At 38.6% G+C, this 27,536-nt stretch overlaps 4 protein-coding genes across 5 annotated transcripts; all 4 read left to right on the forward strand.

Annotated features, from left to right (window-relative positions):
* Nucleotides 1–39: 39 nt before the first annotated feature.
* kctd13 (potassium channel tetramerization domain containing 13) lies at nucleotides 40–4,926 on the forward strand. The gene is made up of 7 exons (XM_068579423.1): nucleotides 40–452; nucleotides 1,459–1,719; nucleotides 2,349–2,518; nucleotides 2,669–2,758; nucleotides 3,053–3,105; nucleotides 3,294–3,489; nucleotides 4,121–4,926. The coding sequence occupies exons 2-7, from the start codon at nucleotides 1,482–1,484 to the stop codon at nucleotides 4,358–4,360; spliced, it is 987 nt and encodes a 328-aa protein (XP_068435524.1). The 5' UTR covers nucleotides 40–452; nucleotides 1,459–1,481; the 3' UTR covers nucleotides 4,361–4,926.
* A 1,185-nt stretch (nucleotides 4,927–6,111) lies between these two features.
* hirip3 (HIRA interacting protein 3) lies at nucleotides 6,112–10,164 on the forward strand. The gene is made up of 9 exons (XM_068578925.1): nucleotides 6,112–6,235; nucleotides 6,668–6,788; nucleotides 6,922–7,072; nucleotides 7,528–7,914; nucleotides 8,103–8,489; nucleotides 8,571–8,740; nucleotides 9,006–9,153; nucleotides 9,436–9,534; nucleotides 9,855–10,164. Exons 1-9 carry the CDS (start codon nucleotides 6,159–6,161, stop codon nucleotides 10,040–10,042), a joined length of 1,728 nt encoding a protein of 575 aa, XP_068435026.1. The 5' UTR covers nucleotides 6,112–6,158; the 3' UTR covers nucleotides 10,043–10,164.
* A 561-nt stretch (nucleotides 10,165–10,725) lies between these two features.
* Nucleotides 10,726–13,178, forward strand: antkmt (adenine nucleotide translocase lysine methyltransferase). Of its 2 annotated transcripts, none has more exons than XM_068579112.1 (6): nucleotides 10,726–10,779; nucleotides 11,495–11,658; nucleotides 11,755–11,859; nucleotides 11,944–12,084; nucleotides 12,345–12,395; nucleotides 12,632–13,178. In XM_068579112.1, the coding sequence occupies exons 2-6, from the start codon at nucleotides 11,497–11,499 to the stop codon at nucleotides 12,848–12,850; spliced, it is 678 nt and encodes a 225-aa protein (XP_068435213.1). In that variant the 5' UTR covers nucleotides 10,726–10,779; nucleotides 11,495–11,496; the 3' UTR covers nucleotides 12,851–13,178. The 2 variants fall into 2 exon arrangements, with proteins under 2 accessions (XP_068435213.1, XP_068435214.1); XM_068579113.1 differs by having other exon boundaries at nucleotides 11,813–11,859.
* A 541-nt stretch (nucleotides 13,179–13,719) lies between these two features.
* Nucleotides 13,720–26,505, forward strand: xpo6 (exportin 6). Its single transcript, XM_068579256.1, has 24 exons — nucleotides 13,720–14,440; nucleotides 15,658–15,748; nucleotides 16,079–16,191; nucleotides 16,452–16,649; nucleotides 17,010–17,169; nucleotides 17,515–17,592; nucleotides 17,760–18,288; nucleotides 18,844–18,970; nucleotides 19,090–19,199; nucleotides 19,302–19,410; nucleotides 19,608–19,700; nucleotides 20,555–20,624; nucleotides 20,721–20,880; nucleotides 21,450–21,542; nucleotides 22,065–22,209; nucleotides 22,708–22,857; nucleotides 23,028–23,217; nucleotides 23,324–23,479; nucleotides 23,771–23,885; nucleotides 24,002–24,173; nucleotides 24,402–24,563; nucleotides 24,757–24,855; nucleotides 25,094–25,324; nucleotides 25,570–26,505. The coding sequence occupies exons 1-24, from the start codon at nucleotides 14,438–14,440 to the stop codon at nucleotides 25,669–25,671; spliced, it is 3,456 nt and encodes a 1,151-aa protein (XP_068435357.1). The 5' UTR covers nucleotides 13,720–14,437; the 3' UTR covers nucleotides 25,672–26,505.
* The last annotated feature ends 1,031 nt before the right edge of the window (nucleotides 26,506–27,536 follow it).

Consider the following 27,536-nt stretch of genomic DNA (forward strand, 5'->3'; position numbering starts at 1 on the left):
TGCTGTTTGACGCGCAGCTTGTGACGTAGAGGAAGAAAGCAGCGGAAGAAGATGTGCGAGTTTCGTTTCCGAGTGACCTACTTAGCTTCTCCTGTTAGCATGAGTTAATTGTCGTTTTCTCCCACAATGGAACTGGCCGTTCTCACGATAGCGATTGGCATTTTGTGATGACAAGTTTCATTTTTTTCCTCCCAAGAAGTGATTAAAAACAAATGAGCATTACCAGCTTAAATCGTAACTAAATAGACGGGCCGTCGTTAGCCCCTTTGATTCAGCTAGCAAGGCTGGCTGCGATTAAAATGAGTTGTCAAACGTTGGCTGCGTTGTGTGTTGTGGGCTGTTAGTATTAGCTGAGTATCGATTGATAGCTGCTTTATCGCTTACACATCCAGCTAGCTTGGCTCAACGTTAGCTAGGTTCACTTTTGCAGCTCCCTTTGGATGTTCAGTGTGGTAAGTACACTTGTTTTTAAAGCTAACGTTAACTTAACACTATTGTAATCTATTAGCCTCATCAGTTAGCATCTACTAGTAAATAGATCTCAGTCGTTTTTCTGATAACGGTACTTCTTATGTGTTATGTTGACACCTTATCGCAGTGCTCAGCTGTAAGCTGAGAGACAACAGACGCCTCAGTCAGTTTCAGGATGCGCAAGCTGGTTATGAAGGTGTATTACATTAAAGATTAGGGGCTTTTCTGAAACCATGTTTCCTTTATCCCACTACGATGAGGTGTGTAAAAAGCTGGCGCACTTAACAACCAGTTAGTCAGTTAGTTGAATTACAATTGATTTTCAGTTGATTTTCAGTTTGGAAAATAACCTGGATTTCCATTTAGGGTATTTTCCCATTCTTGCATTTGTTCATGTTAGTAAAGAACGAAATATATTTATTTTAAATACAGGACACAGAATGGGTGTGGTAGACAATCTGTATTGAAGAGTGTTCTTCAGTCACTTGATCTGTGAGGACCACGAGAAAAGCAGCTCAATTTCCATAAAGTTGAAAGCTGAAAATGATGTGCTTCTAGGTATCATTTCCCACCCATCTTTGCTTAAGTTTTTTTTTTTTTTTTAAATCAACCTTTGTAATGACAAAGGATATATTATGGTCGCTAAACTTCTTCCTCAAATATCATCCTCACTATGGTTTGCTTTTTACATCCATATTCCCAACCATTATAGTTACTTATTATATTTTCTGGTGTGTCTTGCCCCGGTTTTTAAGCCATTTAAATATGTCATACTAGATGTCATACCGCAACTGATGTCTCCTGCTTTCGTGAAGACAAATAACCACATCCTCATCTTCATAGCAACAAAAGAGTACTTCAGATTCAGCCATTATACATGGAAAACTGAACAAACTACCATGCACTTTTACATTAATGTATAATCCTTTATCACTTGTTCTGGTCCAAACCTACAGTAACAAGTCATTATATTCTTCTGAATTACAGTCAGGAAGTGACTCCTCAGCCCCATGTCTGCTGAGGCTTCAGCAGGCAGTCATGCTGCTGACTCTGCTCAGTCTACTGTTTCCCAACCTGCCTTCAACAACACAGATGAGTTTAGAAATCGAGGTCTTCTGGGGAGCAAGTATGTCAAATTAAATGTGGGTGGCTCACTACATTATACCACTGTTCAGACATTAAGCAAGGAAGAGAGTCTCTTGCAGAGCATATGCAATGGAGCCACCGAAGTTTCCATAGACTCGGAAGGTGAGTGGATGTGTCTGATGAGCACTAACATTTTTACTGGATCCTCATTGTTATTGTTGAATGTCTTGAAGGTTGTGCGAGTGATATCTGGAATTTGAACAGTAAATGCAATATGATTCATTATGCCTTAATAATGTACTTATTTCAGGTGCCTTGTTTTGAATTTATATAACTTCTAAATTCCTAAATGAAATAAAAACTTTAGTTTTCCATCAGGATGACCTTTTAAGCCTTTAACTTTTTATTATAGTTTGTATTTTATTCAGATGTAAAACATGATTTATACAATGCGAGCCATTGTGCAACCTTTGAACATGGACAACAAGTCTCACACGTGATGTTGTCCAGTTTTGTGCTGTAAGAAATCAACTTACAGCACAAAAGAGATTTGTCGGCAAGATGTTTCACTCTCGCATGCGACAGTATTGTCTGCAGTGACTTTTATTATCAACTTTATCTTATATTCCCTTTAGTACTGGTTATGTGCAAAATGTGTGTCTATGCTAGCTGTTTCCAGAGTAAAGGACTATGTGTCCACTGGGACCATTAGCCTACGACAAAAAGTAATAAAAATTACTAAAAGTTGTTATATTTACAAAACACTTTTTTGTTTTTTCCTGCTTGCACAGGTTGGGTAGTTTTGGATAGGTGTGGCCGACATTTTGGACTTGTTTTGAACTTCCTCCGAGATGGCTCAGTACCACTTCCAGAGGACCACAGAGAACTGGATGAGGTTCTAAAGGAGGCCCAGTACTATCAGGTGCAGGGACTAGTCCAGCACTGCCTCAGTGCCCTGCAGGTAAATAGCTACTTGGCCAACTAAAGAAGAAACTTAAAGACCCTGGTGTTTTATGATAGGTGTTTCATATTTTTCTGTGAAGGATAATCAATACTTCCAAACCAGTGTTGCAGCTGTATTTTAATGTACTTTCTTTCTGTTTACCTTCAGAAACAAAAGGATGTCTTTGAAACTGTGTGTCGCATCCCCATGATCACCTCAGCCAAAGAAGAACAGAAGATGATTGCTACTTGTAGAAAAGTACATTTTATCTCAATCAGATAAACCACTGACAAATCTGTTCACATTGTCCAGCAGGTTCCTTTGTACCAAGAGTTAAACTGTTTCTCTGTACAGAATTAAAAATAGTAAATGGTTTGAATTGATTTAGACTTATGAGCCATACAAATGGTTGTCTTCTTTGTTTTTGTCTCAAAGAAATATTTATCAGTATTTCTTTATGTATATGTGTGTGTGTACACAAAATTTGTGAAGACAATGTTCCATTTATCCGCTACATAATCACTTGGATTTATTTGTGTCTTGTTTCTACAGCCGGTAGTAAAATTGCAGAACAACAGAGGAAACAACAAATACTCTTACACCAGGTAAAATAATAGGGCTGATCGCGCATGTGTGAAACTGTGAAAGAGTATGAAAAACAATTTGAAGAGCCAAATGCCGCCATAACAAATTATCAGTGGTTCATGTGTTCACCTGACCATCACTTTTTGTGAGTGCTTATTCATCTTTTCAGTTGACACTTACTTCCTCGTTGTCTCTCCCCTGTGACCAGCAACTCTGATGATAACCTGCTGAAGAACATTGAACTGTTTGACAAACTCGTTCTACGATTTAATGGCCGCGTCCTGTTTGTCAAAGATGTGCTTGGGGATGAGATCTGCTGTTGGTCTTTCTATGGTGAAGGCCGCAAGATTGCTGAAGTATGCTGCACTTCCATTGTCTATGCCACAGAGAAGAAGCAGACCAAAGTAAGCGGGATATATTGTGTTCACCAAGTCCTTAAAGCAATAGTTTTTAGACATTTTAGCACAAAGATGGGAAGCACCTCCAAAGATAACTATCCAACGCATATCTGGCACTTAACAGTCTGCATGCTGAGCTGAACTAACCTGCTCGAGGGTACAATCACAAGCTCCCAAATCTCTACACTCAGACTTTAAGGCGCAATCCCACAAAGTCTGAGGATTTAGTTCTGTCTCACTGTCAAATCATTGAGTGTTTGCATGTTCTCTGGCAGACATTTCTAGCCTTTTATGAGCCCTTTCCATAAGTTCACATTTCTGCAGGCTTTGCCTCAGGGAATTAACCACAATTTATAGCAATGCAACGTTAAACACAGGATTACCAGTGGAACCATGGCAGCGTTAAAAAAAAAAAAGATAAACAAAGAGGACTACACAAGGGTTTTCAGCCTTGTGTAAATTTACTCATAAACATTAAGGACTAAAGATGGACACATACAATCAAAGGAATGCTTGCAGAGACAACATATAAAAACAAGTAAATAGAATATTTGAAATGAGTCCTATTAGTATTAATGTTACTGCGTTGATGTGAAATCTATCATTAAATGCCATGTCTTAATTGATTGTTTTTTAGGTTGAGTTTCCTGAAGCTCGAATCTTTGAAGAGACCCTTAATATTCTCATTTACGAGAATGGCAGAGGATCTGGTCCAGGAGGCTTGCACCTTTTAGATTCAAGAAGCTCAGGCTCGTCACTGGGAGGTGATGAAGAGGGTGCTACAGGAGGCGACAGGCGAGTAAGACGGATCCACGTAAGGAGGCATATAATGCATGATGAAAGAGGGCCCGGTCAGCAAACTGTGTATAAGGACTAATAATGTGAAGCATAAGGCTCGGGAGAGTGAATTTATATACGTTCATTTTTTTCTTGATCGCCAGAATGAAAGAGATGTCCTTGATCATAGCAATAGCTCGGTAGCTAGTTATGTCATTAAAATATCTTAATACGTCACTGCACAGAAATGTAGGAGTCGATGACTTATCTGTAACTGAAGTAAGAGTTGTTTGGACATGAAAAATGCTTCTGTTTACAAGAAGACAAATTGTGTAAATTATTTAAATAGGAAATGTGTAAAAAATACCTGGGACATGAAACTGGCATAAATATTGCTTTTCAAATGTTAAGGAACTTTCTGTATGTTAACGAATTGGCTTAAAAGCCCATCTCCACCCCACCTGTTAGAGTGGGTGTTAATGATATGCACTGGCACCTCCTCTGTTGGACTTGTAGGAAACACCATCAGTCTGTTTATTCAGGTTGCAAAACATCGGTGGCCTATTCATAAGTTGGACTGATATGCTGTCTGGCAGAAATGAAAAGAGAATGGTCAAGTTCAGCCTAATTATGTTAACACTGGAATAAAACTGAGTAGCCATTTAAGGAAGGTTGTCTGTGGATGAGATTGTTGAGCAGCTCCATTTTCTTTATTTAAATTATTACTGCTGTTGCTTCAAGATGTTTTTATTAATTAATTTATGAACCTAATTTATTGTTTGGTATTTAACTTTTGTATTGTATGCAATCTTTGTGTTAACTAGTGCTCAAATGAGTTTAAATTTTTTGAAATGATATGATGCACACACCAGATTTATAATTTACTCCTGTAAATGACTTAATAGTGTACTTACATTTCAGTTTAATGTTTCATGAGGAACCGTGATCATTTCTTTGATATTGTATTTTATTCTGAGCCATGATCTTTCACTTTCGCTTTATGTTTTATACTGAACCACTGAAATGTGCTGCCAGTAATTGACCATATGGTAATGATAAACCCAATTAATACTTGGTTTTATTTTTATTCCCCACTGGGAGAGGACACACATTTTCTTTCTGATATTCACCAGTGTCTTGAGTAAACATGATCTCTCTGAATATTGGAGGGGGGAGGAGAGTGAAGAAGCATTGAATGAGAACAATATGTATCTCAGACCCTTAATAATATCACCTTTTGAATACCTTCAAATATGCACTAATATGACTTCCGTCCTATTGTGGTCATGGGAATGTTCTGAATAAATTACTTGTGAAATCAAACTTCAGCTTCTTGTTTTTTCTTTCTCTTTTTACCTGAAGTATAATAAAGAAATTGACTCAAAAACATACAGTAACAGAAAATAAATGGATGTTTCCCACAGGATATCTCTTACTGTGTTTCCGTGATATGTTCCAGAACATATCATTTATTTTAACTGATAAGACTTTATAACTTTAGAAGCCGTTAATCTTAACGGATGCTCAATTCAGTGGCATAAATGATTTGTGTGTGATTCTACATTATTGTGTATAGGGCACAAAATCAAAGTCAAGATTTAATTATTAGACATATGTACAAAAATATTGAGGCACACTAAATTCTAAATATCCTCAGAAAATGTAGTAGTAAAATGTTCTTTGTTGCTATAACATTTTGGGATTCAGAAAAAAAAAGACTAAATAAAGGTAAACCCCAGAAAAACGCTTAAGAATATGTATGTTTTATATTTATATAAAAACACACCTGTTGAGGTGAGTTTATATGTTTTATTTTGACAGGGCGTTTGATCTGATGTCACTTCCGGTAACTTTCTGGGGTCTCCGCTGGCGCCAAATGGAAACCACCATAGCCAGTAATGATGGTGTCAAAGAAGGAAGCAACGGCTATCCGCAAGTTTGTGTGCGGTCAGCTCCGCGATGAGCCGAACCTCAGGTACAGCTCAAGCATTCACGAGTTGTTTCCAACAGTTTCTACCGAGACTAAGTTCACTGCTCTGTGCGCCTCGATTGTTTACGTGTTGACAGTTAATGTTGCTAACTTTGGTGCACACGGGTATACAAAGTTAGCTGTTGAATCGTCCCATGTTGCTCATTTAACGCCAACACTGCAGTCGCTCTAACTTTAATGCGCGCATTGTTCTCATAGAGAAGACTCGATACGCACACCTGACACATGGTACGGTCATGGTTGTGTCGTTTTCTGTCTTAATCTGGTTTTAAATCAGTATGGTGTGAGTGTGTAAATTGTCAGTCCCATCCTAGTCCGTGTTCAAAAAGCCAAAGACTGTTATTGATTCCTCTCTCTCTCACTCTCACACTCACTCACTCACTCACTACATGTCATCTTTCTAATGTCTTACTCCAGCACGCTGACTCTCGGGATTTTAAAAAGGCGATATTTGGCACAAGTGCGTTGTGAATCATTAGGTCCAGAAGCCAAAAGTATCATGAAACTGGCGGTTCAGGAGCAACTGATGAAAATGCAGGTATCTGAATTCATCCTACACAGCTTGTTTCTTTACGTGTTCAATTTATCTCTGGGTGGATCATTTCTAGTTATGTAGTTATTGTCACTATGTATGTTTTTTTTATTTTTTTAATTTTATTTCCCCCTGGTAGGACAATGATGACAATGAAAGTGATTTTGAGACCAGCAAGAAGCCCCAAAACAAAAGGAAAAGAGAAAAAGAGAGGGATGAAGTGATTAGAGGGGAAGAAGATGAGGAGTCAACGGCAAAGAAATCACGTCGTCAATCAAACTCGTCATCGGGTAGGTTTTTGTGGTCTATTACACTCCAAAACATACAGAGATTTAGTTTACTGTGAATTTTTTATTTTTTTTTTGCTTTTTGTCTAAAAGTATTAAGACCAAAGTGAAACCGGTGTCAAATTCCATGTATGTGATCATTTACATTACAGCCAGAACCAACAAATATTGGACATTCGCAATATCTTAGGGACGCATTAAGTCGAGATGAATTTGGTTGTCAAAGGTGAAAACATGTTTTGGCCATAACTCAAAAATAAATGTGCTAATTAGGACAATTCCTCACAAATGTCTAATTTGATGAAATAATTAAGTGACGACATTTTGAACCGACATGGGTTTAAACTGTAGCTTGACTTGTTGGCAGAGGCTCACCGCCGTGAGGCTGTAATTCTAATTTTAGTGAGTTTTGTTGCTCTGTGGTAAACCATTGTCTTTTCTTGTGTGGTTAACGACAGAATCTGAGGAAAAAGACGACCACAAAACAGGAAGTGAGAGTGAGGAAGAAGAGGGAAATCATTCTGAATCTGAGAATGCACAGCAAGAGGTGAAAAAATCACAGCAAAAGGCAAACAGGAAAAAACAGATTACCATTAAAGACTCAACAGATGAGGAAATTAATGAATCAGAAGAAGAGAAGGAGAAGAGTGACTGTGATGACAATCCAAAAGTAATGGTGAAGAAGAGAGCCAATGTGACGAAGAATGGAGGGAAAAGAAGCAGCAATAAAAGTCAAGGAAAAAAAACACCACTGAGCGATGAAGAGAATGAAACCGACGAAGAGAGCAAGTCAGAAAAAAGTGACAAAATCAACGGCAATGACTCCTCAGACAACAGTGAAAAAGGTGACTACAACTTTATATTTGCATATCCAGTACTTAAATGTTCATGTTTTTGTTTGACTTGATGAGTTTTTGTTGTTTTGTGCAGAAGAAAAGCCAAAAACAAATGCAAATGGTAAACAACAGATTAAAAGTAAAGACTCAACCGTTCCGTTGTAAACTATTGTCTTTTCTTGTGTGGTTAACGACAGAATCTGAGGAAAAAGGCGACCACAAAACAGGAAGTGAAAGTGAGGAAGAAGAGGAAAATCATTCTGAATCTGAGGATGCAGAGCAAGAGGTGAAAAAATCACAGCGAAAGGCAAACGGGAAAAAACAGATTAGCCGTAAAGACTCAACAGATGAGGAAATTAATGAATCAGAAGAAGAGAAGGAGAAGAGTGACTGTGATGACAATCCAAAAGTAATGGTGAAGAAGAGATCTAATGCGATGAAGAATGGAGGGAAAAGAAGCAGCAATAAAAGTCGAGGAAAGAAAACACCACAGAGCGATAAAGAGAATGAAACCGACACAAACAGCAAGTCAGAAAAGAGGGACAAAATCAACGGCAATGACTCCTCAGACGACAGTGAAAAAGGTGAGTACAGCTTTATATTTGCAGTACTTCAATGTTCACGTTTTTGTTTGACTTGATTTGAGTTTTTGTTGTTTTATGCAGATGAAAAGGACTCCGACAAAGAAAAGAATAACGACGTGGACTCTGATTCGTCACTCCCCTCATTGGATGACGAACAGCAGGGTAGAAAAGAAAAATCACAAGATGATGATAAAAAGAAGGAAGCCACGAAAAAAGAAGGGAAAAAAGAGAAAAGCCTGAAAAATCAAAAGGTGAGCCGATGAGTGAATAAAAAATACACAACACGTCAAAAAAAGTTTTCCCAAAATGTCAAACATATTCCGTAAACCGCATTTTAAGCTTTGTCTGTCCAACACTTTTTCCAGACTCTGTATATGAGGAAAGGTGTCTTTAAATTCCTTTGATCCCCCTCCGTGTTTTAAATAGAGTCAAGTCAACACTTGTGTTGGTAATCTTAGAGTCAAGGTTAACATATCTTCTCTTCACTACCTGTCTCTCCTCGGATTCCTCCTGCAGGATGACGACAAAGCTGTTGTGAGGCTCAAGCGGTACATTTCTCTATGTGGAGTGAGGCTGAATTACAAGAAGCTCCTGGATGGCTGTCGCTCTGTTCGCTCCCAGGTGGCTGTCCTGAAGAAGGAGCTCGATGGTCTTGGTGTCCAAGGTCAGTGGGAATTTATTCACCCTTCAACAGACCACACACATTGTGGGCACAGTTCCTACATGTTTCCAGTTGATTCTCGGTGATGAGATAGTAAAGGCGGTATTTGGGGAATCCTAATATTCTGTTGCGTCACTAGACACAACAGAATATCAGGTTCTGTTCACACACAAAGTACACAAAGTGATCTGACGCTTCGGGCTACCAAGATATTTTTACAAAATGTGTTTAACTTGGGGAACCATTGGTTAAAGTGATTAAGTGTATGTGTGTTTTTTTACACAGGTCAGCCATCCATTGTGAAATGCAAAAAAGTCAGAATGAAAAGAGAGGAATCTCAGGAACTAGCTGAGCTCGACGTCAGCAACATCATTGCCACAGAAGGTAACTATTTATGTATTTTCTTGAGTGCTCACAGCGATTACCAATGTAGTAAACTAGAGGATTTTTTTTTTCTAATTAGACAAGCACAGTTTCGTACAATAGTTCACTGGCCAAGGAAAGTGCTCAATTATGCTTTAAGTTCCCCTAAATTTGTGTAAAAGGTTGTTTTTTTTTACTTATTGTTCAACGGTTTCTCAAATAGAAAAATCTGCGTCATCCAAAGCAATATCAAATATGTTGCATTCACCACACACTGTAAAATAATATATTTATAATATGAAAATTTCTATTAAGAAAGTTAATGTGGAAACCTCTTCCAGGTCGACCCAAACGCAGAGCAGCCTCGGCATGGCAGGAACAACTTAACCCTCCGTCCTCTGTATATCTGCGCTCCCTGAACTCCGGCTCTGATAGTGACGATGAAAGCAATACACACAAAGGGTGGAGAAGAGCAACCGACTGGGCCAACCTGCAGGGGGTCATCAGTGACGATGCAGACAGCAACTGACAGTCACGCCTCCTCTTGTTACGTGTCAACACTCTGTTTGGATATGGGTATTTCCTTTTCTCTGTACAACTTAGGTGTATAAGTTATTTTTGTACCTTTTTTTTTTTTTTTAAGTATTTTGAAAAAATGTTATGGTTCAATTGTAATGTTAAATAAACATCTGTTATATTTAAAATAAAGTTTTGGTGATTTTACGCAACAACCCGTTTTATTTTAACCAGGCAGCCAAAGCATATAGTGTCAAATAAACGGTATATAGAACAAGCAGAAGACATATAATTAATTGCAGGTACCAGACAGCAAAGTAATACCATAGTAATGACTAAAAAAACGTTGAGCTAGACAACTTTCATATGGTTACCTTAGGACAGTGATTCTCAAATGGGGATTGTCTACCCCTTGGGGTATGTGAGATTTAAAAGATATATATTTATTATAAGCATCCATTAAATAATGCTTTAAAAAATATTTAATATATGTTCAATAAAATGTAAGTTAATAAACTGAATTGTATTCATGCTATATTAAATCAGACGCTGATGTCACAGCGATGTGTATTAGATATTTTTTTCCAACCAAAAATGCTTTGAACTGGTCCGGGGCAGTCAGGCGCTGCCCTGGAAAGGTGTGCGGAACGAATGTAAGAAGGCTCTTGTGTGTACGGAATATTTCGCAGACGGACCGGTCCGTCTTTACGTTTCTCTTCGTACATATATGATCCGCAATCACTGCTTCAGGTCAATGACATTTATTAATTACTTAAATGTCAGAAAATGTGTTGCGTTTGTGTCCGAGCACGGCAGCTTTGTGTTGTGTTGTTGCTAATTTATGTGTCAGTACTGTATTCGGACAACGTCTGGATACAAAATAATAACTGTAAGCATGTGACCCTCAAAAAGAAAATCAGTAGTAGAAGAGTACGTGGCATGTCATGTCTAGGCTGGATTACAATGCTCAAACGAATGGTTAATAATAGTTTAAAAAAAGTGTAATTACCATTACAGCGTTGAAACGTCTGCCACTCTACTGTGTAAACAGCTGATTTACTAAGTAGTAGTGTAAATCCAAGTAAATGCATCTACAGTTTGTTTGAAAAACCTTGCTGTTGGTGTAGAAGGAGAAGAGGATCGTAAACAAACAGGAAAAACAACAGAGTGAAGCAAAAGTAAAATGGATGTTATGTAGTAATAATTCAAGGTATAGCCTGCAATCACAGAGCCAGTCCACTAAATTGGTGTCTTCACTTAATGCGTACAACTGTATGCATTGATTATATCATATTTATGCAATGCATATGTTATATGAGATTAAAGATACGTATGTATCAAAGGCCACGCCCCTTTGCTACAGAATATACAATGATATACAATGAAAATACATATTCTTTTACCCTTTCCTTATAAGTTTTTGTATTTTAAATAACTTAAACTCCAAACTACACATTTCATGCAGGAATGGATGATGATGCACCAGATGAGGCCTTAGCTGAGTTCAAGACGAAGAAGCTTGGAGGATGGGGTGTAGCTCAGATAGCTGCTGGCACTGGGCTCGCTGTATATGCCATGTGGGTGGGAATCCTCCAGCCTGGCTTCCGAAAAGTCCCGTTGAAGCTACAGGTATGGTCTACATCCTCATAACAGAATAACTATGTAACTCTTGTACAATCTGTTTAACAATAGTTTTCATTTGAAGCTCTTTAAAATTTCTTTCAGGTCCCGTACATTCCTGCCAGCAAAACTCAAGTAAATCATGTAATGATGTTGTTTAAAGGTCGAAAGGGAGGCCTAGTGGATTTGGGATCTGGTGATGGCCGCATTGTAAGTATATGCAAGTTATTTGTGCTCCTTTTTATTGCGCTGGTAAACAATGTTTTTTGACCCTGGTCATTTTTAACCCTCAAGGTCCTGGAAGCACATCGGCAGGGTTTCACTCCTGCTGTTGGTTATGAGCTCAACCCTTGGCTTGTTCGCATGGCCCGCTTTCATGCCTGGAGAGCAGGCCATCATGATGAAGTGTCGTATCGACGGGAAGATCTCTGGAAGGTTTGACATTACTTGTATTATGGCATTAGATGATAGTTGGATTGGAAATGTCTTCGCTTCGAGAAGAAAAAGTTTGCATGGCAAACAACACAAAGCAAGAACAACACAGTCAGACTCTTTCCATCTAAATCGCTTACAAAAATATGTTTCTTTTGCGTGTTATTGCGTGTATTTGTGTTTTTTGATTTTGTTAAAGATTTTTTTAAGATTCATTGTACATAAAATTGCCTATTAACTACTTCCCTTGTATTTCATCACAGGTCGACTTGACAGAATGCAAGAATATTACAGTATTTTTGGCTCCTAGTGTGGTGAGTAAAAGAACCGATATGAACAAAAATATAAAGACAATCTCAATGTAGCACACAGACAAGAAAATAATGCAAAAATTAAGAAGAAATAAAAGCTTTTAATAAGAAATTATTGAAAGCTATACTTTTTTTAAGGATCCTAATACCAGAAAACATATCTAAGAATAAGTACATGGTTCAGATTCATTATTATGGATCAATTTCAGTAATTTTCTGTTGTGCTTTTGTGTTTCTAGCTTTCATTACTGCAGCAGAAGTTAGAGACTGAGCTTCCTGATGATGCCTTGGTGGTAGCTGGTCGCTTTCCCTTCCCTAACTGGACACCCTGCAGGATTGAGGGCCAAGGCGTGGACAGAGCCTGGGCATATAGAATCCAAGCACAAAGACAGCACACCTTCAAAAAAAATGACACAGCCCACAACAATGAACTAACCACGGACAAAGAATCCACTTGAATTGGATTTGGAGGGTACGGGGGCAAGCTTAAAAACATGGTGTCACCTGTATTCGTTCTGCTGTGTTCAGTATATGCCATAAAATTGAAGATTATTTTATGTTTTAAGTGTTAATTGGTTTTAGTCATTATTATTATTACTATTACTTAATGAGTCTTATACAGGCCTATGTATAATTAGACAACTTCAGAGGACATGTTGGATTCTATGGTGCAGCTGGTTTCTATGAGTAGGATTCAGGTAATGTGTGTGTAGTATTTGTGAGAAAATCCACTTTGGCTGACATTCTATAGTTGTTTGCAATATGTCTTCTTTTTTTTAAAATATATTGTGTACAATAAATAATTTAAACAAAATGATGCATTTGTTTCCCATTCCACGTCCTGCCAGAATATAAGTGTCATCAATTATCGGTATGTTATGTATAAGCAAAGTGCGATAAGGGGAGATAAATATAAAATCTTACGAGAGGTGTATATTTCATGAAGTTGTTTGATAATGATTGGAAGGTCCTGTAAATAATAACCTCAGTTTTGCGGCAGTTAACCTTTCTACGGTGTCTTGCAGAAAGACGATATTAGATGAGCTATGTGTATGCTTTTAAGATTAAAAAAAAGAAGTAAATATGTAATATATTTCACTTAAAACCACAGCTGCTTACTTTTTAAAATGTATTTGCACAATGTTACAAAAACGTTGTCAGTATTGGTCTTAAAACAATGTATCAATTTTAAAAGATTGTAACCGGAGATCGTGCTTTTATTATAGTGACTGTCTTGACACGAGCTGATTGGTTTGGTTATTTTTTTGCAGCGAAAGAGGAAGTTGCGAATCGAACCCTGCAACCAGCAAGCTAGCTGTCTCCTCGAGCCGCCCTAAGCACCGAGGAGCGGAATAACAGAAACGAGCGCGCACAGTATTCTACATTTGGTGTATTTAAAAAAAACTCACGTGTCAGATGTATATGTTAAGTGTGCATATTCACCCGTTGTGAAAGTACAAACGGTAGAGGCCGTGACAACCGGCCATAGAATGTTGTCTGTTTGACAGCTAGCTTGCTAACAGAAGTGTGTCTTCATCCTTCTGGAGGAGCTAGCAGCGAGTTAGCCATCCGCTGCAACGTTAGCAGCTGGGGAACTTCACTCCGGACCGCTTGACATAAAAAGCTAATTAACGTTGCACGTTTCTTCCGAGCTGGAGCCGGTGTTAGCTAACGTTTAGATGGTCCACGTTTAGCTAAACGGGAGATGGAATCACAACAACAATAATGAAGATAACTGACCAACACGAGATGATTCAGTCTTAAACGGAACTTAGTAAAAACGAGTTTTATCTGTAAATTAACTCTGTGTTAAACGTTGTTATTGTAGGTGAAGTCAACGAGAAGCTAGCTTGGTGGTTGGTGTGTTGCGTGTCGACCCGAGCAGGAGGGCAGACCACGATGAGCCCCCTCTGCGGTTACGTTAGCCAGCAACACCTTAGCTAATGTTAGCGGCAGAATTGACGAGCCGGAGAGCTCATGTTGTCGTATTACTGTGATTAAACCGAGAACAAGTAAACTGAAGAAAGCATCTCGGTCAACTAAACATGGTACGTATCATTTATTTGTACGTGTTATATAGCTACGCTAGTTATTCATGTTGTCGTCCTGTCTTTCTTGCTAACAGCTAACGTGGGTGCATAAGGGCTTGATTCATATATTTAGACAGAAATATCCAAAGTTTGTAATGTATTCAAATGTCTTTACGTGTCGTTAAAAGTGTCTAAGTTTATGCATTTACTGTCCTCTGTGCAATATAACGGTTTCTGTGAGGGCAGGTAATGTTATTTCTCGGGATGTGACAGCTCGTTAAGCCATTTCACGGTACAAGACGCCCATCTTGCAAAACAGAACATTTGCTGCGAAGTTGTGTTGAGCCTCGGCAAGTTGTGGCTTATTTGAGGAATTCAGACCTGCCTGCCACAGGAGCTGCTCTTTAAAATCTCAATTTGCTATCTTGTTTACGCTAGGCAGAGCCCTACTTCTCCCCACCTGCCGACACCTGGTTTTGATATAACGTTCATGCAATTGTTTAAATTACAACTATATTTGACCTGTATGAAAGTATCATGCACTCCTCAATGCTGCGCTGATCTATATGAGCGAGTCAGATCGTAGTTGTGAACTTTAAAATGGCCAATCTGTGTGAATTCTGTTTTTCATGAGACGAGCCAGTACATACACAGCCATTAGTGATACATGTTTAATGACCAACTATAGATATTTGTAGGCATGAACATGTGAACGTGAGGTTCCAACTCACTAGATCCAAGAGTGACCCAATTGAGCAAGATGGTAGATAAGGCTGCAAGCACTGACATCTCACTAAAATCAGTCAACCGGGCCATTGTCATTCTTTATCAGTTAAAGGCATAATAAATAGATATGAGATATGTAGGATACTTGAATGGTAATGTATTGATTTTAGTGGCTTACGATTTGTCTTTTAGTTGCGAATTTAACCCTGCAACCAGCGAGGTAGCTGTATTTTTGAGCCGCATGAAGCATTGAGGAACGGAATAACAAGAGCAAGCGCACACAGTACTATACATTTTGTTTATATTTTTTTCATGTATACTGAATGAAAAGCACACAGCCAAAATGTGTCTGTCAAACTGACAGATACTGGTCCGTGGGATTTTTGTAATCCTAATGGTTAGATGACGTTGACACAAATAAGGCATTCAAAGATTTGGATTTTGCATATTGTCAAATAGATTGCCTAAGTGTGTGTTTTGTACTTAACCTTTTTTGTCATATCTGATAGGCTTCAGAGGAGGCATCACTGCGTGCACTGGAGAGCCTTATGACTGAGTTCTTTCACACCTGCACAACTAATGAGCGAAAGAGAGAAATAGGTAAGTGTGGCCTTGTAAAACCTTGTCATACAGTTACGTTTTTTTCGAATCCGATGCTCTCGCAAGTTTATTTTGGCAGTTGACACATATTTGCCTGAGCAAGTCCTGATTCCCGTATACCATGTACTGTATACTGCTATATACTGTAACAGGTTTCATCGTCACTGTAGAGTGTTTAATGTAACCTGAAGTTATTTGCTTTCTATTAAAAGCACTTTTGTGTCACGTTTTATACACTTCCTGTGTTGTGGCGCATTACTTTGAGTTTGTCTGTGAGTGAACTACTTTAATGTCATGTACCTCTGTCATACCTACTTCCTTTTTCTGCAGAAGAGCTGCTGAATAACTTTGCGCAGCAGACTGGAGCGTGGCGGCAGTGCTTGTTCTTTCTTTCCAATACTCGGAATGAATACGTAATGATGTACAGCCTAACAGTATTTGAAGTAAGTCTTTGCGATAGGAGATTTATATTTTTAGCTCTAAGCACTGCTTAGAGGCCTTTTGAGTTTTTTATACTTTGAAAATAAGAAAGTACTCAAAGAAAGGTACTGTTTTAAAGGTACTGAGAACAAAATTTTGTTTTCTCATTGCTTGAATTCTGCAAAACAAGTTAGTTGATAACTGGATCAAAATAGTGTCTGTGTAAACTTGTAGTCTCTTTCAGACATAGCTTTGACCACTGATTGTTCCCTTTTACTTTCAGAACCTGGTGAACAAGATGTGGGTTGGTGTTGCTTCACAAGACAAGATGGAGATTCGCAGCTGTCTGCCCAAACTCCTCCTTGCTCAGCACAAATCGGTGCCCTATTTCATCCGTAACAAACTGTGCAAAGTCATTGTGGACATTGGTCGCCAAGACTGGCCAATGTTTTACCATGATTTCTTTACAAACACCCTTCAGGTAAGAAGCTCTGCTGATGTCATGTTTGCTATTGAACGGTTCAGCGTACGTATCAATCATCAGTAAATAGGTGATTTGTTCTTAAATACATTAAAAAAGTTGACACAGATGTCACATTTAAAACAACAAGATCACAAAATCATAGCTTCTGTTGGACTGACAGCTGATTGGAGATGTTTAGTGTATATATCGTTGCAATGTTTTGTTAATGTTTAGAGCAATTTTGGTAAACGAAGAAGGGTTTATTTGGTGGCATGTAAAGCATTGAAAAAATAATAAGAACTTTTTTCTGTCTCGTGGTGGGTAAGTTTCTGTAATCATTGATGGAGCTAATGTCTGTTAATCTTTTGTAAACCACAGTTGATCCAGTCCCCAGCTCTGGCTTCATTGGGGTTGGTGATGTTGAAAACTACATCGGAAGAACTTGCGTGTCCTCGAGAAGACTTGAGTGTTGCCAGGAAAGATGAGTTGCGTAAACTTCTGCTGGAGCAGGTGCCAACAGTGCTTGGACTGTTGACAGGTGAGAACAACCTTTAATACTTTAATACTTTATGCAAAAGGGATTTCCTAATGTAAATGTTTTTCCCCCGGTTGTACTTGCTGGACGGTCAATTGTAGTGACTCTGCAGAATTGCTGGTTGATGCATGCACATGGCTTTATGTAATTGAAGTCTGAGTTAACAGTGCAAGGGATGTAAAGAATTGCCTGAAAGCAAATTTAATTTTCAGACACGGACACATCTCCAGAAATTAGATCTGTATTTTAATTTGAACTGGAGTCTGGCTGCCAGTCAGAACAAATATTTTGGTTGAAAACCTTCCTTGTATGTAAATAATTAAATTCTGGTCCCATCTTGTTCTTCAGGTATTCTGGAGACCTATTGGGACAAACACAGTGTCATAGCTTCCACCCCTCCTCCCTCGCCCACATCAGGGGAAAGTGGTGAGTAACTTGTCCTTTTAGTAAGTTAAAACTGCAAAGACTTGCTTGTAATGTTGTGATAATCATTGAATAGTTATTGCTTATTTTCTAACATTGACAATTTCAAGCATTTTATAGAGTGCTTTGTTGTGTGTTAACTAGACCTTTTTTTGTCTCCAATCAATCAGTTGAATTGCTGGGCAGTTTGTTTCAGGGCAGTCAATACTCAAAACTGCTGTGCCAGCCCATGGCAGCATTGGACAATGACAGTCAGCAGCTCTGTTGTCTTGTTTTGGAGTGTTTGGCTCACCTGTTCAGCTGGATCCCTCTGTCCACAAGTATCACACCCACCCTGCTGGCATCCATTTTTCATTTTGCACGTTTTGGTTGTGATCTTCGGACAAAGGCCAAGCCAGGATCCTTCATCTCCTCAAACTCCTATTCTAATGGCCAGCTTAATCCTGGGATAACACCACCAGCATCGAATGGAGGAGGGCGAAATGGACAACAGAGTGAGAACAACAAGGTGGATCGTGCCCGACTTGGTGTACACGCCATGACCTGTGTCAACGAGCTTGTGTCCAAGAACTGTGTTCCAATGGATTTTGAAGAGTACCTGTTGCGCATGTTCCAGCAGACCTTCTTTCTCCTGCAGAGGCTGACGCGAGAGAATAATGCTCATACAGTCAAGAACCGCCTGCAAGAACTTGATGAGAGGTATGGCTCAGTCCATTAGTGTCTACTAATATGTTGTATACACAAGGGCTTTGCAGATAAGAGTGTATTCTATCCTGGTAATGTCACCATGAGGTCTGCAATGTTGACTTTTGTTGTACTTAGAGCTCATTTACAGTCAGAGGTTGCACTGTGGTATTTCTTAGTCCATCTCTTAAAGACGCTTTTGTTTTCATCCCTGCTCTTCACACCGGCTCTAAACGGCCATTTACCTCAGTTATGTGGGCCGTTCTCTGTTCTGTCTTTCTATCTTTAACTTGAAAATGTTTTCAGTTAACAAGATGGTTCCAGAGAATGATCACAAGTAGCTATGGAATGATTGAGATCTCACAGCTCAATTATTATTACAAAAGCTGTTTTCTTGCACACAAGCTGCATTGTCACTGTTTCTTCTCAAGATGGACATTAGGGCCAGGGTGATGTAACATTATTTGACTATGCGGGCACCAGCCTTAATTTAAAAAAATGACATTATTATCTACCGGCATATACTCCAGGAAGTGTGTCTTGACCCATGTTTTCTTTTTCATCTTGCAGTTACTTGGAAAAGTTCACAGATTTTCTACGCCTGTTTGTCAACGTTCACTTGAGGCGAATTGAGTCCAGTCCTCAATTTCCAATTGTAGAGTTTCTTGGCCTGCTTTTCAAGTACACCTTCAACCAGGTAATGATAATTGTGTCAAGCAGTTGTGTATGCAGTGCAGCAATGGTTGTTGATTTCTACAGTCTTCATGAAAAATAGTTTTGACGGATTACAATTCCTGCTTCTCATTGGTTCAACAGCCTACCCATGAAGGCTACTTTGCCTGTTTGGATATATGGGGTGTCTTTTTGGATTTTCTAACAAACAAAATCAAAAGCAGACTCGCTGACAGAGAAATTGTTCTGAATAGGTAAGTTGCTCATATGCAATACAGTGTATAAAATGCCTGATGCATTGTTATTCATTTGTTTTAAATGTGTTCATTTTAATATATGTCTGTGTGGTTGGACAGGTACAAAGATGCCTTAGGTCTTCTGTTAAGGGAAGTTCTGAATCGCATTCAGTTCAGATACAATCAGGCCCAGTTAGAAGAGTTGGACGATGAAACTCTGGATGATGACGTAAGAACAATTTTCATTTATTTCACTCCGTTTCATATTGTTTTCTTGATATGCATGTCTTGTGTATCTCTACAATAACTCAATAATAAAAGAGGATTATATTATGAACATATTAACCTCTTTTAGACGGACACACATTGTAAATACCTTCATCTCTACTTCAAAGTCTGTATGTTCTTTTCGTTTGATAACTATAGCAACAGACTGAGTGGCAAAAGTACCTGCGTCAGAGTCTGGAGGTGGTTTCCAAAGTGATGGAGCTGCTCCCATCCCATGCATTCTCTACTTTGGTAAGAGATCAGTTTTGTTGTCACCTTTTACATTTTGTAAGGTGTTCTTTTAGTGGACTTCATTCGAGCATTGTCATCGAATTCCAGCTGGAGCGCAAAAGCTGTAGAAGTGGATTTACTTATCTGACCTGGAACATTATTTGCTGGGTTCCTAATATGTTTGGTGTCAGCATGAATGCATACAACTTTAAAACACCACATTTTTTGTGTGCACTGTAACTTCCTAAATTATTAAAGGGGTAGTTCTGATTTTTTTTGAGGAAGTAGTACTTATCCCTAGCCAGTATTTTTACCTATAGTAGATTGCAGTCACCACTCACAGTTTGGAGGGTCAGCAGGAGTATCAGCACAGGAACCAAGCAATGTGCTGCTATGGACCGGGTCCTGAGCAGCAGTTAGATATCATTTAAAATTAATTAATCCGCTTTGTGTGTGTTAATAGGTGACATGCCCTATCGGTAGCGTGTCTCTGTTAATCATTTGTCTCCATGCCCTTCAGAAAAGCATAATCTATAAACTTGTTCTGTATATTATTTATTCAAAAATCGCACACATACACAGCAGGCACTTCCCCCGTCGCTGTTTGTGTCGCTGTTTCATCCTTTAGTTCAAAATTTGAAATGTATTGACAAAAGATCGATGTAATCACTTCAAAACATGTTTTAATCTAAACAAATGTTCTGCCTCAATTCATATTTGCTGGCATTCATAATTTACAGTAACAACTAAAAACAAATGAAAGAATATATAAAGGAAACATTTTCACATGGCTCTTGATTTTATAATTAGATTTCAAGAAATGTACTTGAAATTTATCAGAAGCAGCCTCATCCTTATTCCTCTTTTCTCTCTAGTTTCCAGTCCTCCAAGATAATCTGGACGTGTACCTGGGTTTGCAGCAGTTTATTGTCACCACTGGCTCAAGTACGTATTTGTTTTTTGAGATGCATTCGCATTGGGTGATGCCAAATAAATATATCAGAATGTTTTGATTGATCTGTCAAATTGTTCTTCTTTCAGGTCGGAGGCTTAATATCTCAGCAGAGAATGATTGCCGTCGACTTCATTGTTCTCTCAGGGACCTCAGCTCTCTACTTCAAGCTGTTGGGCGCCTGGCTGAGCATTTCATCGGGGAGGTTTTTGCTGCACGTTTTAATGACGCCCTGGCAGTGCTGGAGAGGTCTGTGTGCCAATACTCTACCAAGAGTTTATATTTTAACTTATTTCTTATAGTTCACAATCTAAGGCTGCTACTAACGATTATTTTAATTTTTTAATGAATCTGTTCATTATTTTCACAATTAATTTGATTGTTTTTGTCTATAAAATATCAGAAAATGGTGAAAAATGTATACCAAAGCCCAAAATGACATCTTCAAATGTCTAGTTTTAGTTAAAGATATTCAATTAACTATCATAGAAAATATTCACATTTAAGAAGCTGAATTTGACTTATTTTTCTTTTCTGTGACTGAAACCAATAAATCAATTAGCAAAATGGTTAACAGATCACTTAATAACAATTAATCATTGAACATATTCTACAGTCAGTAATGACTCTTGACTAACTAACTTGGTTGGTTTCTGGTTTGGCATTTTGTTTAAGTTGTTTACTGTTTAAATGTATTCATTGTTTTTCATACTATTTCAAGTGGTACACATTTACAATTAATAAGTACTGGTCGTTGATTTTCTGTTGAATGTTGCTCCATTAAAGAGGAACTTATCACCATGTGTTTCTTTTTCAAGGTTGGTCGAAGTGACTTGCTACGGCTCTCGGACCAGCCTTTATGACCTGGAGACCGCTGTGCCTTCTGTGCTCAAGCCAGACCTCATTGACGTGTGAGTATCACATGTCTAAAGCCAAGCCCATCCCAACATGGCTGTCACACTATTTGTATTCGAAAACGGTTGTTTACACAAGTTTTAATTGCAAATAACAAGACGACACTGTTCTGTTATCAAATGCTTTTTGCGGCGTAACTGACAAAATAATAGGTGAATGGAGTGTTTTAATAAATATAAACACTTACCAGATGTTTTCCCCCACATTAACAAAAGACACAGAAAAGCAGCTGTGGCTGCACGATGTTGGTGAAGTTTCACAAAATAAAGCTAAAAAACAATTGTATTTCTGACTTCAGACCAATTAATTACCTTCATGTAATTGTAATGTTATGCTTCAGCGCTTATTAGAAATTCATTACAAACATAATTAATACAACCATATACTGAACACATCAGAAATTATGTTTGTAAATGCAATTTTGGAGCAAATTAGGTTAAGTTGAATAAAGAAAGAAGTATGTTTTGAGGTCATCGTGTCATCGTGTTCTAACTGTGTGTGTGTTTTATGCATTACAGACATGCACAGGCCCTTGCTGCTTTGCAAGCCTACTCTCATTGGCTTGCACAGTTCTACAGTGAGGTGCACAATCAAAACCAGAGCCAGTTCATGAACCTCATCACGTCTACAATAGATGCCAGTAGCCCACTCATCACAACAAAGGTAGCTTGCCTCATACCAATGCTTCAATAACATTTATGTAGAATCTCTTATTTGGATAAAGACATTCAAATATATTATTATTGATATACAGCTAAGTGCAGTTCATGGATACTTGATGTAAAACAAAATGGTAGGTTTCATGTTGACTGGCTCATCAAGGAGGAAGTATGATTTGTGAAATATTAACCAACACTTAAAACCGTTATTCCATGTTCACAGGAGCTTCTTATTGCATTAATATATAATATTATTTATATTGTACTTCAGCTTAATATTACTTTTGCTTGAGTGGTATTGTAAAATGGTGAAATTTCATTCACGTCTTGTTTATAGCGGATTAATTAGTGTGATAGATTTGTATTATTTGTTCCAGCTACTGTGGGATGTTAATAATACAAGCAAATAGTTTTGTTCAACTGGGGAAGGAAGATGTGGCTGAAATGGTGAAAAGATAAACGGCATGAAGAGTGTAACCAAATGGTTTATCTTTATGTCCAGGTACCTGAAAAGTTGCTGCTCTCAGCATGCCATCTGATGGTTTCCGTGACCTCTACGGTGCGGCCTGTGTTTTTGGTCACTTTGCCAGCTGTTCGGAACATCTTCAACCTCATTACTACAGAAAATCAGTCCCGCAGACTTCCCCAAGAGGTAAAAGTTTGTTGCTTTTGATTTGCCTATGATAAGTTGCCATAATTTAATGGATTTATTCAGTATTGCAACTTTTTTTTTTTTTTTTTTTCTAAAAGCTTGAAGTTCTTAATGTCCTAAATATAAGTAGAATTAAAGTAATTACTCTTTGTGTGTTTGTGTGTATACAGGCTCACATTTTGGTGTGTCGGGCTTTGTCCAACATGCTGCTACTCCCGTGGCCGAACTTACCAGAGAGTGAGCAGCAGTGGCAAACGCGCTCCAGCAACCATGCCAGCCTGTTGGCAGCACTCACTCGAGACTACAAGGGAATAAGAGGGACAGTGAACATTACTCCCCGGCAACCCGATCTGGATAACAGTCAGTATTTGTTCTCTTTCTTTTGTTTTGACATTCTTGCTCTGTTTTTTTTAAATTGTACACTTACATATTAGAGTGTTTTCTGACCATCTTATTTCTACTGCAGTGAAAGCATTGATGCATCAGACCCTGCCAGTGCTTAGAGATATAGTGGACAGCATCTCTGGGGAATCCACCAAATCACGTCAGATCTGTTACCAGAGTCTTCAGGAGTCTGTCCAAGTGTCCCTCAGCCTCTTCCCAGTGTTTATTCAGCAGCCAGGTCAGTGTCTTTTATCCCCACTGTGGCTATCCATCTACAGTTTGTTAAGTGTCTAATCACAGTATGAAGATGATCCAACCCATTCCCTCACTTTTTTTTTAAGTTACTAGTCTTGTCACAGGGGACTGAGGCCTATTCATTTATGCACTTTATCAGGGCAAACAATTGTAGAGATATTATTTAACATCCCAGAAGTGTATTATGATATTGTGATTTATCCTGAAGACCTCAACAAACTTGGTCACGAGAGGTTGACCGGCCATCTTTTTAATTGTCACTTCTCTTTCCCAGATGTGACGGATGAGATGTTGGCCTTCTTCTTGACGCTATTTCAGGCGTTAAGAGTCCAGATGGGTGTTGCCTTCACAGGACAGATCATTCACACTTTCCTCAGCATGTTCACCAGGTAGTATTACACCCTGTCTAGATGAATACAGGTTTAAATGGCATTGGGGCAAACACCGAAAAGGCTGGTATCACTTTTAACACTAATTCATGTAATTTCCCTTGTATGTGTTCCAGGGAACAGCTGACGGCCAGTATTTTGCAAGAGGGCAGTGCAGGGTGTAGAGTGGTACAGAAGTTCCTGAAGATCCTACAGGTGGTGGTGCAAGAGCCCGGTCAAGCTTTCAAGCCCTTCCTTCCCAGCATCCTCTCCTTGTGCATGGAGCAGGTTTACCCGGTTGTGGCAGAGGTCAGTTGCATAAAGATTCATTCTGGAGTTTTGTTTGCTTGATTAGTAGTATGTGTTGTCAGTTATTGTTGTTGTTTGGATATCCTACAAAATCTACTTAGTGTAACAAATGAATAATTGGTCAGTAGAAGAAATGTATTTTATAATGATGTAATTTCTAAATATATTAGTTTGTTTTAGCATTCAACAAATATCCTGTATCACAGTTATTTATTCTCTTGTTGATAGCGGTCTTCCCCAGACGTCAAGGCAGAGCTGTTTGAGTTGCTATACCAAATACTTCACCAAAACTGGAGGTACTTCTTTAAAACGTCAGTCTTAACAAGTGTCCAAAGAGGAGCTGCTGAAGATACCATGGAAAATGAGGCCCAGTTCACAGCTGCCATGCAGGTGTGTTTATGCATGCATGTGTTGTAATCATCATCGTACCTTTTTAAATTAAACAAGAACATCTAGACTTAAATCGTTGTTTGACTTTCTTTTGTTTCTTCTTTGCTAATTGTACCGCAGCTAATGAATACAGTTATTGTTTAATCTGTCGACTTCATTTCCTGACTCTTTTTTGCTGAAATGTCTTTAACAGGCTTTTGGACAGTCTTTCCTGCAGCCTGACATCCACATCTTCAAGCAGAATATCTGTTATTTGGAGTCACTCAACAGCAAGCACAAGTTGTATCACAGAGTAAGTTGAGCTTTTTTGTCACTATCTTTTGTTTTTATAGATAAAGCATGTCATGGAACACAGTTGTTCAAATTCTGAATTCAACGCGTGTTCCTCTGTCTGCATATTGTTCCCATGGGGAAACTTTTCATTATCAGATCTCCTCTACACTCGCCCACCTACAGCATTTGTAAACAGCAGTGAGTGCTTACAACCAATGTATAGACTTCATTGGCATTACTTTATTGTGTTTTTTTAGAAGCTTTTCCGGACCTCGATGCTCTTCCACTTCATTAACGTGCTGCTGCAGGTCCTTCTCCACAAAAGTCACGACCTTCTTCAGGAGGAAATCACCCTCGCTATTTACAACATGGCCTCCGTCGACTTTGATGCCTTCTACTCAGCCTTCATGCCCGAGTTCCTCAACGGCTGCCAGGGTGTGGACTCCGGCCAACGATCTGTTTTAGCACGCAACTTCAAGCTTGAACGGGTAAGAATTATTATCATTGTTTTGTATTTTCTATTAGTCAGCATCGGGAGACTTCTCTTGTTGTTGAAAGATGTCTGATTCAATAGAAGTTAATGAGAAAAGGACTCCACTTCTCACTTGATTATTATTACCTCAGTAAACATGAGTTCATGTTGTGTTGAATGTTAATTTCTTATTCTTTGCACTCTTAAACATCATAGTCTGTAAATGAATATTCCTGTTGAACTCTTCTCTTCATTCTTAAGGACTTGCCTTCGTTCACTCAAGGCGTGCAGCGACTGGTGAATGACCTTCGCTTCTACAGACTGTGTAATAGTAGCCTGCCGACTGGCACCATCAAGCTATAGCACAATGACTGCTTGAACCACTCCAAACTTCAACGATGATCTTCATGGACTGCCTGTGCTGACCACTTTGCCCAACACTCTTTCTCCAATCCAGCGTTGCTCCACCTATTCAACGTAACAGGAAGGAACTTCACGCATCGTATTGTCGAGAAATTGGAGGTTGAGGATGCTGCTGATGTATTTCTTTGATCTCTACTGTAGAAGGTTGGCGTTTTTTTTTTTTTTTTTTTTTTTTTTTTCTTTTTTTTTTAAAGCAGCGTATTTGTGTTGCCAATGATATTTTTGACAACAAATCAAACCTGGTCTGCAGTTGGCTTTTGCCCAGACCTGGAGCCGTCTGAGCCAGGCCTTCTTTCCCACGCGTCGGCAACAAAACTGGGCTGGGACTGAGCACTTTCAACTCATTTTGAGTTTTTAAAATGTCTGCTTTTATTCATTTTGCCTTCAATTTTTTCATCTCCAAGGGAGACGGATTCTCAACTTAAGATCTTTCATATCATTCCATTCTGATAAAGAGAAAACTTGCTTGATTTAATAAAGTGCTTTTTTAGTAAAAATTCAGGTATTGATTAATTCATGTTTATATTGATATATGTGCTCCACTTTTGTAGTGTTGTCACAGTATTGCTTGAAAGAATAATGGTTGTATAAAGAGATTTCAGACTTTTATGTATGTTTACACTGTTTCGCTTTACACTTGTCAGTGGCTTTTTAAAAAAAAAATCCCTTTCAACTTAAATACTACGATATCTTTTGTGGAACACATGCACCAATAATGAAATGGTTGGTTTGAGTCTTGACAGAACTAATACAGGAGAGCAGATTTTAATTTTGAGAATTTCTAAAGCCTTTGACAGATATGAAGCGTCAACAGAAGCCACGTGACGAATGCTGTCTGAGGATGTCGTCTGCTGGAGATACGAAGCATCAACAAAGAAAGAACAATTTAACATCTTCAGTCAGTGCAACAACTCAACAAACTCCACATTATTTGCTGCATCATCTTTTCTGTAGGTTGAACTCAGTGAGGATTGGAGCTTTTAATGTTGCTGTCGGTTGCCGTCTTGTCTATCCATGGTTTAGATGTTAAGGGGTCCGCAGCGATCTTTGGCTGCTGTCTTAATGCTGAAGGCAAATGCTGGTTCAGTTAAGATGTTAACCAAACATTCATAGTGAAAGCTAATACAGTTAAGATGTTAACCGAATATTCAGTTGAAAGATGGACTTACCCAATGTGATAACAGCTTGTTTTTGGCTCAAAATATCATGTTTGTGCTAATTATTTACTAATGTCTAACATGGAGAATAAATGGTAAAAGTCATCATTGGCAAAAGAGATGGAGTGGCCCAACCACTAATCGGATCAGTGGTTCAATCCCTGGCTTTTCCAGTCCTCATGTGGAAGATACTAAACCCCAAATCTGCCCATATGGATAATGAGCATGTGGCACTTTGCAGATACACACCAGCGTATGAATGTGTCTGAATAGGTGAATGCTAGCATGCAGTCTACTGTGCCAAACTATAGAAAGGTGCCATCATTTTCAGCTTCCATTTGGTGCCGATTGAATGTTTCAGACTTTCAGTGCATCAAAAATTAACTCAAAATGTCTTGAAACCCCGACTTTCATGTGGTTTAGCTTAATGCTATCAGTGTTACACCTCAAGATGACAAGCTTAGGGCTTGAAATCCTTTTCTTTCTTTTTTTAAATGTTATGGTTTCTGTAGCTGTCAATTCGGAGACTGTAAACCTAACCTGCTTTACAAACGGTGAGGGGCAGTTTGGAGTGTTTTTAAGAAGAAGAAAAAAGAAGAAAAAACGTTTGCGTTGCATTGTGGGAAATGTAGGATCCATTAGTTTTGA

This window comes from Clinocottus analis, unplaced genomic scaffold (assembly GCF_023055335.1).
Source record: "Clinocottus analis isolate CAN_PGR_092001 unplaced genomic scaffold, fCliAna1.0.p SCAF_16, whole genome shotgun sequence".
Classification (NCBI taxonomy): domain Eukaryota; kingdom Metazoa; phylum Chordata; class Actinopteri; order Perciformes; family Cottidae; genus Clinocottus; species Clinocottus analis.